This window comes from Cryptomeria japonica, chromosome 6 (assembly GCF_030272615.1).
Source record: "Cryptomeria japonica chromosome 6, Sugi_1.0, whole genome shotgun sequence".
Classification (NCBI taxonomy): Eukaryota; Viridiplantae; Streptophyta; class Pinopsida; order Cupressales; family Cupressaceae; genus Cryptomeria; species Cryptomeria japonica.
The window spans coordinates 307,891,373-307,908,642 of NC_081410.1; the positions used below are offsets into that span (position 1 = coordinate 307,891,373).

At 39.7% G+C, this 17,270-nt stretch overlaps 1 protein-coding gene across 2 annotated transcripts in view; it reads right to left on the bottom strand.

Moving 5' to 3' along the window:
- The window catches only part of LOC131043810 (ferrochelatase-2, chloroplastic), a 221,820-nt gene that overhangs the window by 121,928 nt on the left and 82,622 nt on the right, over positions 1-17,270 (bottom strand). For both annotated transcript variants that reach the window (XR_009105605.2, XM_057977047.2), the window contains exons 4-7: positions 6,885-7,028; positions 4,337-4,438; positions 3,697-3,800; positions 3,416-3,542 (exon numbers count right to left, since the gene is read on the bottom strand). Coding sequence is in view for 1 of the 2 variants with exons in the window: in XM_057977047.2 (XP_057833030.1) it covers positions 3,416-3,542; positions 3,697-3,800; positions 4,337-4,438; positions 6,885-7,028 (477 nt within the window). In the remaining variant the exon portion in view is untranslated. The remainder of the gene's footprint in view (positions 1-3,415; positions 3,543-3,696; positions 3,801-4,336; positions 4,439-6,884; positions 7,029-17,270) is intronic.

Here is a 17,270-nt window from a genome sequence, read left to right on the forward strand (position 1 = left end):
TTAACCCCTGCCTGCAGGCAATTTGCATCCTCATGGTCGCTTGGCCCACACCAACGAAAGAGGTGCTGAGGGGTGGCTTCCTTCGTGCAATCACAGGCGAAGTGCCCCCACTGATTACAGGCCCTACATTGGATAATTGGCCGGCCCTTGGCGTCATACTGGATACGGCTTCTGTTATTGGTATTGTTGCTATTCCTTCCACCGCTGCGTCTGTTGTCCCGGTATCCTCCAGATGATGCCGTTGTGTTAGTATGTTGACCGGTACCCGTTGGTGCGGATGTTGTGGCCTGCTCCGTGAACAGCACCTGGTTCATTTGCGTACTTCGGGTTTTCATGTTGTATGGGCACTCCTTGGTGGAGTGTCCCATCACTTGGCAAATCTCGTAGAATGCCTTCTTTTGGCAAGTACCCTTTGTGTGCCCTTCCTCTTTGCACTCAGTGCACCATATGTCCCCTTCGTTCCGACCAGTGCTTCTCATTATTTTGAATTCCTTTCTCATTCGCTCCATGTCTTTCTGGAGCGCTTGCACCCGTTTGCCAGCCTCATCGTCGCTGCTGCTTTCCTATGAAGAGTCATCGTCCTCAGATGAGGATTTATTACTTTTCTTCTTCTTTGATGTTTTGTGTTTGCTCTCCAGGTCCATCGCCCTATTATAAGCGTCGTCATATGACGTCAGGGGTACAATTTTCATCTTCCTCCGTAGAGAGGATTTCAACCCTTCAACGAACCATCGTTTCTTCAATCCATCTGCGGGTTGGCTTTCCATTTTACCCAAGAGTTCTTTCAACCTCCGACTGTATGCCCGTACTGTCTCCCTGGTACCTTGTTTGGTACTGTATATCTCCGTTACAATTTCATTGTCATCACGGAACAACCAAAACTCCCCCGTGAATTCCTTTTGTAGATTGGCCCACGTGGCCACTTTTTGCTTGTCCACATCGGAGTACCAATCTATGGCAACTCCTCGTAACGTGGCTGGGAACTGCTGTACCCAGTCATCCTGGTCTGTTACTCTGTTGGCGGACCAAATGGTTTCACATGTACGGCAGTGCCGTAAGGGGTCTTCCTTGCCCTCCCCTGTGAACTTTGGCAATTTTTGTTTACTCGCCATCCCACCGCTGGGTCTCGCTCCTCTAATTCCTTGTGTGCTTGTACCTGGCGATCCTCCACCTCCTGCAACTGAACCTCCACTCGTGGGTCCTCCGAAAAAAGTTGCTAACACCGAACCAAACAAATTGCCTCCCGTACGGTACCCTTGTGCTCCCTCGGCACCTTCGGTCGTACTGTCACCTTCCGTTGTCTCCCTCCGGTTGTCCTCTGAAATGGACAAATTCTTTAGCAAGTCTCTGGTAGCGTCGATCAGGTTTAGACTTCGCCTTGTTTGTTCCACCAACTCTTCGCGGCTTCTTACCCTACGGTGGTATTCTAGCGAACTATAGAGTTCTCCTTCGGCACCCTCCGTGACTCCTTCTGGCAGCCCTACAACAATGTAGACAGTGTAGTTCTCTCCGTCTATCTCTGCCTCTGCAACCTCCGTGACACCTCCTGGGTTCCCTTCGGGCAACCCCTCGGCCGGTCGTCCCTCGGCAAGCTGCCTTAGCCTACGCCTTCGTTCTATCTGCTGTCTGAGATTCAATGCAGTTTGTGCCACTTCCCATTCGTCACTCTGTATCTTTTTATTTTTGTCCTTATTTAGTCTATTGGGCATAAGTCACTTCCATACACATCAAACACATGCCATGTACACAAAAAAACTTTTATTTTTTTATTTTTCCCTTTCAACCATAATTTATATCAACATTGTGTCGGGATTCTTACAGGGTTCAATTTCCCCTTCGCCTCTTGTTCCATGTGCGCATCGTCGGTCTCTGGGTTCATCTCACCAACGGGTAGGTCCATTGTGTCTGTGCGCCATCCGTGTCTTCCGTTCCCGAGTACGTCTAGGCAATGGCGCCAAATGTTTGCCCTCTCGGGTAAACGGTTAAATGCAGAAAGTAAATGCACAAAACATAATGGAAATATATTAAATAACCAGCCTCTGTATTAATTCCACAGTCCATGTACAATAAGTGCTTATAACATTACATCTAACACGACTAACATGATCCCACTTCAAAGAAAAGGTACACAATATATAATACCCGAAGGGGTGCGACACAACCGTCGCGAATCCAATTACCTACCCGTCGGCTAACTAACTAACCACCGTAACTCATTATTACCGACGACAACATAAACATAATATAACAACATAACATAATGATTATTCCCAGCAACAGCAGATATATATATATATATATATATATTCAACTTAGAGATTTTACCTATCTCTAGTGTGTGTGTATATGTATAAATATAGTTTGAACTTGACATCATCATTTTAATATTGAACTTGAAGATATATATATATATATATATATATATATATATATATATATATATATTCAACTTAGAGATTTTACCTATCTCTAGTGTGTGTATATATGTATAAACTAAGTCACAAGGTTCGAATTCGAATTCGAATTCGACAGCCATGAAATTCGGATGAAATTCGACAAGGGAAAAAATTGAAAAAAAATCGGATAAAATTCGCCTTCTATAATTTTGTTTATTTTTAAATATATGTACACTTCTAATAAATTATCAGAATAGCGACCCTTGTTGGAGAAAATCCGAGGGCGATCCAGCAATTGGAGACACCCATGACCCAATAGATACAAAGCATATACAAAGAATACCCACGACCAGCTGAGTTGTGTTTAGAGGCGGATAACAATGCTTTATAGAGGAAATTCGATTAAATTCGATTTTTTTTACAGAAGTTTGAAATTCGATTAAATTCGAACGTCATCCATGAAAATCGCCGTATCCTGTGACTTAGTGTATAAATATAGTTTGAACTTGACATCATCATTTTAATATTGAACTTGAAGTTTATATATATATATATATAATTTGTTTTGTACAAATGAATCATAAACAAACCCAACTCCCAAAAGAATATTTGCTGGATTCATGAACCAAATCTGCTAACCCAAACAAGGATCCAAACCAGAACCAGCAACTTAGGGATTTTACCTATCTCTAGTAAGTATTTTGTGTAAGGCAGTAGAAATCGGAATGCACATAAATAACTAAGGCAATGGAACAGTTGCAGCAATATATATTGTAATTTTTATTTATTTACAATAACCTTTCATTCAAATATCATAGACAATTTTGCTGATTGTTTTGACATGTTATATAAGCAAATTCATATAAAACAAAACCCCTACAAGGAAACTCAATAATCATTAATGCTGGCCAGTGCTACAGAGACTTTGATGAATCAAAGCAGTAGCATTTATGCAATTAGGCGAAAGTGAAGTTGTAAATATTATTACACCTCTGTATTCTATCCCATAAAAACTGTACCTCTGTTGGCCTTTCAAACTTCTGCAACTCTTTCTCAATTAAATTTGCCATAGCTTTAATATATCCTTCTCGCTGATACCAGGAAGGTATTACTGTGTGTTGCATCCTCACCAGATACTCATCTTCCCTGAAAAACCATAAGAAATCTGTTGTAGTTCTAACTTCAACACTTCATAAGAATCAATAATGTAAAGAATTCAGCAAACTCTAAAATTGTCATATTGCTTATTAGATTAAAATTAAGAAAAATGTAGTAAAGCCAGTAACAACTAACTATTTACCTGAAAATGCTTTCTAGAAGACGGAGACTTGAACCACTAGTGGAAATTGAAAATTGAGGATAGAGTGGAAGGACAACAAGTTTAGTGACTCCATCACTCTTGATCTGTACACATCTCATATGATAGAGGAACCAAATTATACATTTTAACAAAGAAATATTTCACTTGTATACAATCATGATGCTTGATTTACTGATTCAGAGGGATTCACTAGATTGTATTATTTTTACAAGGTTTAACTCATAATATAAGGTTCCAAGTGAATTGACTGCCATTTTGAACAAATATCTGGAGCCAAATTCCATTGCTTTCCTAAAATTGCAGATTTAAGCTCTGTATCTTTCATCATTAGATTTAGTTTCGATAATTTAGATGTTGGCATCAACAGCCAAGACTAGATCAAGGACAAAAATCAGCAAGGTGAATATGATATCAATATTTTTTTCAACATCCGGCATGTCTATCAGTGTTTCAAAACACCAAACCACAATCAAAGCATAATTTCATTGAAAGATGAGATGTAAAGCTAATTCAAAAATTAGGTCATCATAGAACCATTAGACAACAAATCCTACTGTCAGAATTTTGCATTCACATGCATACAATTTGAATTCTCACTATAGAGTTAATTTGAAACTACCTGCTCAATTGCTTCTTCCGTAAATGGATGCCAGTAACGCATTCCTACATACACTTTGGTAGGTACTTGCTTCTCTTCAAGAGCTTTCTCCAATGCAATGGCCTATAGTGTATTGTAATAAATAACTAATGTCATAGTCCAAAATAAAAACATTAAAAATGGTCTTGCATAAAATGAATTGATAAGACTTATAAATCAAGGAATACCAATTCCACCCAATACAAGATTTTGGTACTCAATATAGTTCATATCAAGTTATAGTTATGGACATCTAGCCAAGTATTTTTTATATCTAGATACAAATTCCTCATATAATCTAAAAACAAAGAATTTGTGAATCATTGCTGAAGGTAACTTAACTAAACTTTTAAACAAATGTATTTCAATTGACTGCCAATAGTTATCCGCAAAAACAATCTCATTATTCTCCACTCATATATAGCTCTGAAAACAATCACAATCTTGATATAAAAATTTGATTTATCTGGAATTGTTAATTCCTCTGTGCATCAGCTTTCAAACAAGACCAGCCTACCCAAACGAAGATTTTGATATAGTTCATTAACTTTTGTTACTATAGCACTCACTTTTGAACCTGTAGAAAGCTTCTAAGATCAACTCATTAAGGACCCTCAAAGATGTTTCAAACAACTGTAACACTATTTGTCATGTCCGCACTGTGGTGTGAGTTTCAGTGTTTAGGGATGATTCCTTAGCTTTGGAGGATTCCTAGATTTTAGGGGAAACTGGCAGTTGGAGTTCTATGCCCAGTCATCATTCCGGGGACCAGTGGCACCCTCAGTTTCAGTTTGGAGGTGATTGGATGTGTTTTTAGGGAATAAATTGGATATTTGAATATAGACTTAAATATGTCCATTTATTTAATTGTTATTATATTACTATAACAAATAAAGGAAGTGGACCCCCTTGGAATAAATAATGGTTGCCTAGAGAAAACTTTAGCTCTTTAAAAACAACTTAAACCATTAACAAATTAGGCTCCCTCAAGAAGAATCGAACCTCTCATGAGAGAATATACTTGGCATAAAGTGAAGCATATCCAAAAAAAGATGCCTCTCTAGGAAAGTTCGATCCAAGGAGAGAATAAAGTCAGTTTGGTTGGGTTATTTTTCATTATTATGAATTGTTTTTTGGAGCAGCAGCTTGAGAGAAGCCATGGAAAGGTTTCAGCAGTGAAATTGGGGCTTTTGGGAGCAAAAATTCTTAGAAGTTTGAATGCCTACAGGAGTGCAAGACCATCCAAGGGTGTTCGATCAAATAAATTCTTCAATTCCAGCATTGGTGAGGGCAAAATATAGTGGTTCAGACTGATTAAAGGGCAGATTAGAGTAGTTCCAGAGCAGATCTACATCATTGGAGACACTACAAGCAACCCATGACAGCAAATTAGCCAACCTTTGCCTTTATTGCAGCAAGGAACAACTGTACCAGCTGAAGGTGAGGGTTTGATGATCAAATAAGGAGCAGATCAGAATTTGTTAGTACTGTAAAAGCAGATCAGCATTTGTTAGTACTGTAAAAGCAGATCAGACCTCAAAATTGCCACTATATGCTGTCAAAACCTCAGATCAGCTCATGTATGTTGGAAGGGTATGTAACCAGCCTATTATCCAAAAAAGAAAATTGATTTATTGGTCCATAATTACTTTAGTTTCTCATTTCTATCAATTCCAGCAGTTGTCTTCCTCTATTATATTTATTTCCTATTAGCAAAGCATCAAAAACTTTAAAAACACAAAAAAATCAGAAAAAAAAAATACAAAACAAACTTTTTCCAACAAAAAACAATCAGATTTGCATCAGCAATTGGGGGTGGTACACTACACTATTAATGATAGTAAGTGGTAACAGTACTGTAAGCCGTAAACTAGTTATATTAATGTAATAGCAATAATTAAGTTGTTATATGGGTTGGGTAGTTGGTAGTTGTTGGCGGTTGATGGCTCAACCAACTGCAGACTCTTTATATGCAGCCTTGTAGCACATTTGAAGGTGGGGGTTTTTGGAATGAATAAAATACATCTCTAAGTGCATCTATTCTGCAAGTGGCTTATATTCTGTGATGTATGCTTCATGACTGCAATACCTTGTACTTAATTCGTCATCACTCAACCTGATATATCTATGCTTATAGTCCTGATTGACATAGGCTACTAACAAGTACTCTTTCTTACATTACCAAGATAACCCTCTTAGTACTCTTCTTTATATCAACATGCTAGGAAGAGATTAATATGATATTGACTGCCTCATGTTGCCTCTACTTGGAATTTCTAAATCTAAAGATTATATCAAGATGATTTTTCTATTCTCAACCTGAACTCTTACCCTCATCAGATCAAAAATCCATGCTAAGAATAAATATAATTGTCATAACCCTAAAAAAAGAAATGTCATTCCTTAGTATGGAATTTCAAAAGATGCACATACATAAATCATGCAGTTCACATAGGAATCTATATCACAGTGGAACCTTTGTTGTATAAAACTAAAATTGCAATCAGTGATGGAAAAGAGAGATGTAAACCTGTTCATCTGTTATCCTTCGAAGAGGTGAACCCCCACCAATGGCAGCATATCCTTCCATGCTCTTGGGAGCTCTACTCACAGAAATTAACTGTGCCAAAGGCTTTTGAAGAAAACGGAATGATCTAGGTAGACGTATAATGTCCTGCCATATATTTGAATAATCAGTCTTTACTAGAAAGTAATCAGAACAACACATACTAAAAGAATCCAAAATAAATGGAATCATCAATAGCAATATTAATTTAACAAGTAAATTTGCATATTCCTTGTTTCCAATGACTCATCTACATATCAAATATCAAATTGAAAAACAACACAAAAAAAAAATTAATCATTTAAAGACTTTGGTCCCTAGTTTTGACTCTATTGAAAAACTTTATCTGAGAACATCGATTTATGAAAAATACTCTGGATGATTATTGAACCACTGCACAGAACAGGGCTTAAATATCTCAAAGCATGCATAAGTGATATACAAAATTTTCAATCTCTTACAAGAAAATGAAGTAGGTTGAGATTTAATGTTTAATTTGATTGAGTGTTAAATTACAAAACTTATTTGATACAATTATGTTTGGGGAAGGGGCAAAAATATCTACGGTTGTTGAGGGAGGTTCATTCTGTCACAGTATGAGGCAAGTGTGTAGCATTTTTAAAACATGAGTTCACTGCTACACATGAGAGAATATGAGTGTGTAAATATGACACAGAGAAAGAGCAGGCACCCATACATGTATTCATAATGATCAATTAACATGAAGATTATACTCAATTATTAAGGCATTTTAGCATGCAAAGTGTTAATTCCCTACTTAAGAAGATATGTTACAAGAACTCGTAGCCTAAAAAAACAAATCTATAACATTCAAAATGAACTGGAAATTAAAGAGATACTTGATAACTTGGAAATAGTCCCTAGTATTTTTAAGGCCCCAAATCATAGATTGTGCAGTCTTCTTTCTTTGTGAAGGGAGAGAATTCTAGTCTAGAGGAATTTTATGCTTCCTCAATGCATAGAGTAGACGATTAGTCATCACTCTGACATGGTCAAGGGAAATAGACACCGTCCAAAGCCAGTTTCATAAAAAATAAAAAATAAATGTTAAGATCCAGAAATTTCAGTTTCTGTATTTTATTCATAATTCTGAAATGGTGTCTTGTGATCTTGGTTTTCAAATTTATTAATTTACTTTTTGGTAAGTTTCTTATCTTGAAAATGAACAATCTCACCTTATGAGCAGTTTTGCTCTAATCTTTTCCTAACTCAATCATATTCGCTTTAAAATAAAAGGGACAAATGTCGTGAGTGATTCTCACTATGGCATTTTCACTGAGTTACAAACACATGCACAAAGCGTTCATCTTACATTACATTGCACTAATGAAAGATTAAGAGGCTGTGAATGTCCAATTATCCGTACAGAAACACTCTTTTTATGGAGCATAATTAGCAGGGAGGACATAATTACACAAAAGGAAAAGGATGCAAGTTCAACTAAAGAGTCTTAGTGCCAAGAAAGTATTGTAATTGGGAATAAACTAATAATACAAGATTCCTAAATATTTGTGGAAAATAAATATAGATGGAAAAACTTTACAGTATGCAAGATTTGATCAACCAATCAATAAAATTGCTTTTAATAGTAGCCATTTGCAAACTCCGCAAACAACACTCTCGTCTGATTTGTAACTGCAAAGATCTGCACACTATTTAACAGTTTGGCACATGCATCTAGGGCAAATACATACATTTATGCAAAACCCCCAAATGAAATCTTATATAGTATGCATACATGTAAACTCTATTTATAGTTTTAGTCTAGGGTTAGTTTTAGGTTTAGTAGATATCAAGGAACTTCCCCTTACAATTTGAAGAACGGTTGTACCATATGTGTTGTTCTGTTCTATTTTATCTCGCAAGAGACCAATTAAAATGCTTACAATAGCGACAAACAAATCTTTCACCATGCACCTGCTTTCATGCATATATTAGCCAATTTGACGATCAAGGGCAGCATTAATGGTAGTTTTGTTAGATTAGGGTTTGCTGAAAAACCCTCGCAAGCAATTCTTACTTGGCAAGATTTGATAGGTAAGGTCCTTATGAAGAAGTCACTTTACACTTGGTGAAATCAACGAGTGATGAGGTTGGAGTGAACTATCCATGAGTTGCCAAAATCCACGGCCTTCCTCACATCTTTCCTTCACTAGCCAAAATCAACGACCTTCCTCACATCTTTCCTTCATTGGCCAAAATCCACAGCCTTCCTCACATCTTTCTTTCACTAGCCAAAATCCACAGCCTTCCTCACATATTTCCTTCATTGGCCAAAATCCATGTCCTTCCTCACATCTTTCCTTCACTGGCTCAAATCCACGGCCTAGATGAGATTTTTCTTTCACTTGCCAAAATCCCCAGCATAGGTGACATTTTTCCTTCACCTACTCAAATCCCCAGTAGTGAGGTGATTTTTTCTTGAGTTGCTAAAATCCCCAGCCTAGGTGAGTGATGCTCAAATCCGCAACCTTGCTGGATCACTGACTTTGAGGCTGGAAATCAACTTTATCTCTGCCTTAGCTAAATCAGCAACATGGCAATGAGTGCTTGAAGTGATGATGTGCTGAATTCCACCATCTTGAGGAAGCAAAAGACCATCCATGACTTGAAAAAATCCACAATCAGACTTGCAAAACTGAGAAATCAGACCTATAAAGTAGATAACAGACCTGATTCACACTTGAGAACGGAAATTAGAACACCATTTCACCCCCATTAGGAATGCATATCAGATTTGAAAAATGTGTGAAATCAATATATATCAGGTATATTTGATGGTATCATGTTAGTTTTTGCAGGTGATTAAGGAAGAGAGTGAACGAGCTGGTTGCAAGCAACATCAAGGCAGGGATGCACTTCGAGGGAAAGACTCCACCAAAGCTCTCTTTACGGCACTTCACCAAGAGAGAATGCATCTCAAAATCAGGCCACATGAGGACTCAACACCAACCTGAAAGTGGATATGAAGAAGACAAGAAGGTGGAGGTGGAATACATTTATCCTTCCAACAAGAAAGATCTGTCTGTCGTCAAGGCATTCAAGAATACAAGAGGTGGTTGCAAGAATCAAGTTATACAAAGAGGATCAGGCATTCACAATGAGGAGGAAGTTGGACAACCTTGAATTTCCTCCAGAAATCAAAGAATTGTTGCCAGTACAACAAGAGAGTAATCCAAGACGAAGGCTTCAAGTGAAGGGATTCAGGATCAAAGATAGGTGAAGGTGATTAAATCTGATAAGATAATGCAATTTGGGAATATCTCCCGCCATCATCACCTAAGGTGCTTAGAAATGTTGAGTATCAAGAGATATTACACAATCACAAACACTTGTGGTGAGTTACAAGGCATAGGCTGAGGTGGCACCTAGTCATCTTTAACCCAATCACGTCATTCCAAGTCAAAGCATCCAGATTTGATGTACTTGACTCATCCAATGAGGAGGATAACTACCGCATGTGGAGGCACAAAGTTCGATGTACTTAACCTCATCATTCATTGGTTGAAATTCACTGATGGACAAGTGTCCAATTCAATGTAATTTTATCATTGGTCAAGCATTAAATGTTATGTAATGGATGTAACAAACCCTTATTAGGGTCTCTATCTTTCAATCTTGGCCATTGATTTGAATTTGATCCAAGCCATTCATTTGTTATGAGCTCTCCATAAAAGGCTTGCTCTCCTCATTTGTAAAGAAAAATAGTTAGAAGCAATTAGTAGTTAGAGTAGAGTAGGAGGACAAGGCAAAAATTGTTGCCAAGCACGTAAATAAACATAGTTTTCATTAAATTTATGGTGAATGGTGGTGTTTCTTTTGCATGTTGTATGGTTTCTTGTTGGATCCTCATGTTAGATGAAGTTCATTGATTGTGATGGAGCAATGCGTGGATGTTGATAATTCCTTGGTTCATACTATTTGTGGTTGGATGATTTTTAGTTGCAGTGCATGGTTAGCCTGAACATCAAGATGTGCTAAGTTCAATTGTGGATATGTTATTCAAGTTGCACTAGTGTATTGGGTATTTGGATGAATGTTCATGATGTGAAAACCTTTCATTTACCTTGGAAGATTGCATCGATTTTGTGTAGTTGTTGGCAACATGGTGAAGTAAAAGCTTGGTTTAAGGAATGTGTCCATCCAAGCATGATCCACTACTATCATTGATCTTAGGAGTAGAGTAGATTTCTCTAAACCCTTAATCCTTTTTATCTTTTTTTTCCAAATCAAGTCTTCATGTTCTAGCAACATTCATGTTCAACGTAAGTCCCCCTTGTGATTCTAGCAATATCACATCAAACCATTGAGTCATCCACACATCAAGACCTGGCATTTGAAACCTTGGAGTCACCTCAAGTGATCACCTAATTCAACATTTGAGGAGAATTTGTTCAAGAGAAGATAAGATACCTTGGTCTTTTATTGATTTATTCTATGTATGAAGTGCATAAAAACCACATCAACAGGTGTAATGGACACCCTAGAATGCCCAAAAACTAACCCCACTGCTGATAGGAATTTAGTCAAACAGTTTGCAGCCAATTCCTTATTCCTCCGTTTAATGTTTCAATGTTTTTTTTTTTTTGTTTTAAGTCTTTGCACAGGTATGAAACCACATAACATGAACTAAAAAGAATTTACAATAATAGGCAAGCTGGAAATTGAACTACTGCTGTTATAATATTATTTCAAGAATTAACAAACTCAAATACAAAGCAGGTTATTTTCAACTCACTAAATACTCCAGCATTTTGACATAATGTTCCAACAAAAGTTTCTAATTCTGCTGCTACAGTAACATGAATAGTGCTGCATGAATAGTGCCGCGTGAATAGTGTCAGGTGAATAGTACTCGTGTGAATAGTGCCGCGTGAATAGTGTCGCGTGAATAGTACCCGCGTGAATAGTGTCGCGGCCTGTAGCTGGAAATGCAACCAAATAATGCTGCTGCTTGTAGCTGGAAATGCAACCAAATAATGTTGCTGCCTGTGGCTGAAAAATGCACCCAATCTGCCTGTAAATGTAGCTGATCGCAAAGGATTCCAAAGGCCAAACCCCAAGGGAATGACGTCTAGAATGTCACAAGAGAGGATAGACGTCCTCTAATGCCAAGAACGGATCTGCAACTCACACACCAAATTCTTCTCATATTCAACATGCCCAATGAAGCCACAAAAGCTCCCTTTTATTCTTTCTCCAAGGGGCGACCCAACTCACTCAAACAATGTGGGATAAAACATGTTCAATATAAAACATATTAAAATATTCACTTATGTCTCCCTTGGTTGCCCCTTTGATTTACACATATCTCCATAAAATAAATATTAAAGTAACACTTCAATAATTTACAATTAAATTAAATGTTACTTTAATAAAACTTCAGGCATTAAAAAATATTAGCAATCGGACTCCGAATAGCGTGAGTGATAGCTCGTCGGAAAGCTCTCGCCAAGGAGTATCAAATCCAATCACCAAAACTAGCCTCCGTTGTGTCCTGCTAACTTACTAAAAATAGTAAGTATGCCTGAAACTAAGTAAATCAACTTCGTTTTGGCCCAAACTGGAAATGACTAGGCCAAAACACTCCAGGATCCCTTTAAACCCTTCGTTAGCCCTCGGGACCATGTAGAGCTAGGCTAACGCACATATGCTTGGTCAATCTGCTAGAGTGGGGACATTACAGTCCACCCCCCTTGAAATTGCTTGTCCTCAAGCAATCTCAGTCCAGCCTGCTGTATCACCTGCTCATTCTCCCATGTAGCATCTTCCTCCTGCAGGTCTCTCCATCTGACCAAATACTCCTTCACTATCCTGTTTCTGAGTTTCCTCACTCTGGTGTCCAGAATAGCCTCAGGTACTAACACGAGCTTCCCCTCCTCATCCAAAGGGGGTAAATCTGCAGAAGGTACTACACTCTGACCAATAGCTTTCTTAAGCCTAGACACATGAAATACATTGTGTACTCGACTGCCCTCTGGAAGCTCAAGCTCATAGGCGACTTCGCCCACTCTGCGAATCACCCTGTAGGGACCATAAAATCTAGGCTTCAGCTTCTCTGCCCCGCTCCTCTTGAGAGATGACTGCCTATATGGCTATAGCCTCAAGTATACCATATCCCCTACCTCGAAACTGCGCTCTACCCTGTGCTGATCAGCATACAACTTTTGTTGATTCTGAGCTTGCTGTATGTTCTCCTTGAGCACTCTCAGGATATCCTGACTATCCTGCAATAAGTCTTTCGCTTTGGGCACCCTGCTGTCCCCCAAAACCAGATCCATGAAGCTTGGTGCTTCATAACCATAAAGTGCCATGAAGGGTGTCATCCTGATGGACATATGATATGTAGTGTTGTAACAGTATTCTCCCATATGCAGCCATCTAACCCAAGCCCTCTGCTGTGTAGTCACATAGTTCCTCAAATATACCTCCACCCATTTATTCACAATCTCCGTCTGCCCATCTGTTTGCGGATGATAACTAGTGCTGGGTGTAAGATTTGTGCCACACAACGTAAACAACTCTTGCCAGAAAATACTCATAAATTTACTATCCCGATCACTGACAATGAATCTAGGTAGCCCATGTAACCTGAATATCTCTTTGAAGAAAAGATCTGCCACCTGTGCTGCTGTGTAAGTGGACGGAATAGCAAAGAAGTGAGCGAACTTCGTTAAGCGGTCTACCACCACATAGATGCAATCCCTCCCTTGCACTCGTGGCAACCCAGTGATAAAGTCCATTGAAATACTTTCCCATTTCCTATCTGGGATGGGCAAGGGCTGTAGTAAACCTGCAGGGAACGTGTGCTCTCCCTTATTCTGCTAGCAAACTGCACACTCCCTGACATACCTCTGAACATCATCCTTGAGCCCTCTCCATGAGAATCGCTCTTGGATCTGCCTATAGGTCTTGAAGACCCCTGGATGCCCAGCTGTAGGTGCATCATGAAATGCCCTAAGTATCGCTTCTCTCAACTGTGATGATGGAATCAAGTAAACTCTGTCCTGAAATCTGATCAATCCATCTATCACCTCATAGCGATCATCCTGCGTAGTACCTGAAATCAAACTAGACGCCCAAGTATCCCCGACATACTCTGCTATAATCTTATCCCTCCAATCTCCTGTAATCTCTGCAAGAGCACAAATGTGAGGTCTTCTGGATAAGGCATCAGCTACTACATTCCTCTTCCCTTTGACAAACTCAATGTCAAAGTCATAAGCCTGCAATTTAGTGACCCACTTCTGCTGCCTGTCATTCAAGTCTCGCTGGCTCATGAAATACTTTATGCTATTGTGATCCGTCTTGATCACAAACTTCCCTCCAACCAAGTAGGATCGGAATTTGGCCAAGGCATGCATGATGGCCAACATCTCACGATCATAAATAGAATAGCTCCTCTCCACACCTCGGAGCTTCCTACTCTCAAAAGCAATGGGGTGCTTCTCCTGCATCAATACTGCTCCAATCCCATCACCCGATGCATCACAATGAAGCTCAAAGGGCTTCGTGAAGTCTAGTAGAGCTAGAACTGGACACGAAGACATCACCTGCTTGAAATGCTCAAAACACCTCTGTGCTGCCTCTGTCCACATGAAGGCCCCCTTCTTAGTAAGATCTGTCAAGGGAGCAGCTGTCTGAGAAAACCCCTTAACAAATCTCCTATAAAAACCACATAAGCCAAAGAACCCCTTAAGCTGAGTAAGGTTCGTAGGTGTGGGCCAATCAACAATAGCTCTAATCTTTTCAGGATCCACCCGAACTCCCTTTGCACTGATAATATGACCAAGGTACAAAAGCTCTGTCATCCCGAACTCACACTTAGACTCCTTGGCATACAGGGACTCTCTCTCCAAAATAGATAGCACCTCCTCAAGATGTTGTAAATGCTCCTCCCATGTCTTGCTAAAGATCAAAATATCATCAAAGAAAATCAAAACGTATCTCCTCAATTGCCCCCTAAACACCTGGTTCATGCAACTCTGAAAAGTAGCAGGAGCATTGGTTAGCCCAAATGGCATAACCAGAAACTCAAAATGACCATAGTGACACCGAAAAGCTGTTTTCTCAATGTCCTCTGCTCTCATACTGATCTGATGATACCCTGATCTCAAATCTATCTTTGTGAATACACATGCCCCATGTAGCTCATCTATCAGCTCATCTATCCGCGGAATGGGGTACCTGTTCTTAATGGTTTTTTTGTTCAAGGCCCTGTAGTCAATGCACATGCGCATTGTTCCATCCTTCTTCTTAACCAAGACAACTGCTGAAGCAAATGGGCTTTTGCTTGGCCTAATGTGCCCCATTTCCAACAACTCCTTAATTGCCTTCTCTATCTCATCTTTATGTTTCTTAGGATGACGATAGGGAGTGATCATCACTGGTTTGGCTCCCTCCTCGAGCTCAATAACATGCTCTGCACCCCTATCGGGAGGAACCCCATGAGGAATATCACCAAATACCTTGGCATGCCTGTCAAGTATCTCCTGTATATCTGGTGGATGACTCTTCACTCGAGGCTCCGGTGAAGCTGGCATAACTAAGCACTCTGTTGCCCACTCTATGTCATTATGTCGAAAAAGTCTCTCCATTCTCCTCAAAGACACTACCCTGCAACTCCCATCTGAAAGTCCCCTGAGCACAACAGTCCTACCCTCATGCTGAAACCTCATTTCCAACTTCGCTAGGTTGAAAGTGAACTCAACCAGCGATGCCATCCATGTCATACCGAGGATGACGTCGTAATCTCCCATGTCCACAACATAGAAATCATCCTCCAACTCATAACCATCTCCAAATCTAATGTGAAGATTCGAAACCTTCTGAGTACATAATAGCTTTTGGCCATTAGCCACCATGACTCTAAAACCATCATGCTCCTCTGTCTGTAAGCCTCTCCTGGCTACCAACTGTGTATCAATAAAGTTATGCGTAGCCCCAGTGTCAATAAGGGAAATCACCTTCTGTCCCTGGATAGTACCTCTCACCTTAAAGGTGATTGCCTTCTGAGCCCCGGTTAACCGTGCCAATGATCTGTCATCCCCAGCAGTTCTGCTCCTCTCTGTAGTACTACTCTCATCTGAATCGGAGTGCTGATCCTCCCCCTCTGACTCTGACTCCTCTGCTGAAAAATACTCCATTTGATTTGCCTTAGCCTTGAGAGGGCATTTATGAGATAAGTCCCAAGGCTCTCTACATTGGAAGCACAGTTTCTTCTTTCGAAGTTCATTCAAGGTTTCACTGTCTAGTCCTTTTGATCCTTCTTTGGGTTTGTTATACTCTTTTTGAAATGGTTTTTTGTCTTTGTCCTTGCGGTAGGAAGAATCTGTTGAATGGTATTTTCCTTTGTATACCGAAGGGGCTAAATCTCGTGCCTTTTTAGTTGCTTCTGCTAAGGTGAGTGGATCATGTCCCTTCACCCAACCACGTAATGGATCAGCAAGCCCATCACAAAATAACACCACCAATCTCCTAGGAGAGATATCAGTAACAAGTACAGACAAACGCTGAAACTCGGCGATGTAAGCATCCACTGACCCTGACTGTTTTAATTGTGCTAGCTCCTTGAAATGTAACTCGGGATCCCTAGTGTCAAATCTCTCAATCAATCTTTCTGTGAATTCCTCATAGGATGTAATCTGATTATGCCCCAGAGTCACCATGCCATGATGCCACCATTCATGCGCAACGCCGTCCAAATGCATAGCCGCATACTTGATAGCCTCATCCTCAGGCATAGGATTTAGCTGCAAGTATGTATCTACCTTCTGCACCCAAGCTCGTGCAGTCATCTTCCCTGAAGCATCATAATAAGGCAAGGAAAGTTTTCCAACTTTCTTCCTCAGCTCAAAATTCTGATTCCTCCCTCCTGCTCTAGGCATATGTCTCATCCTCAAGTCCATATAATCTCTGAGGGAAATATCTGCCTGAAACTCGGGTCCACTGGCCTCCCAGTCCCTCCTGAACTGACCCTGTAACTCAGTAATCTGCGGTTCGTTCACTGGTTGAACCGGATCCCTAGGTGGAAAGGTGGGTAGAAGAGGTCTCGAGCTCGCTATTCGAGCTGGGTGTGCAATGTGTCTAAAGTTATCCGCCTCAATTCCATTGTTGCCATGTCCATTATTACCATTAATGTTATTCTCAGGGCCATTGTTGTTGCCTCGGCCTCCATTATTATCATTGCCCCTATTGTTATCATTTCCCCCATTGTTATTGTTTCCATTGTTGGCATCACCTGGATTAATATTAACGCCCATCTGTCTAGCCATAAGCTGCAACATCATGTCCATTCGCCTATTCTGCTCCTGCTGCATACGCTGCCCT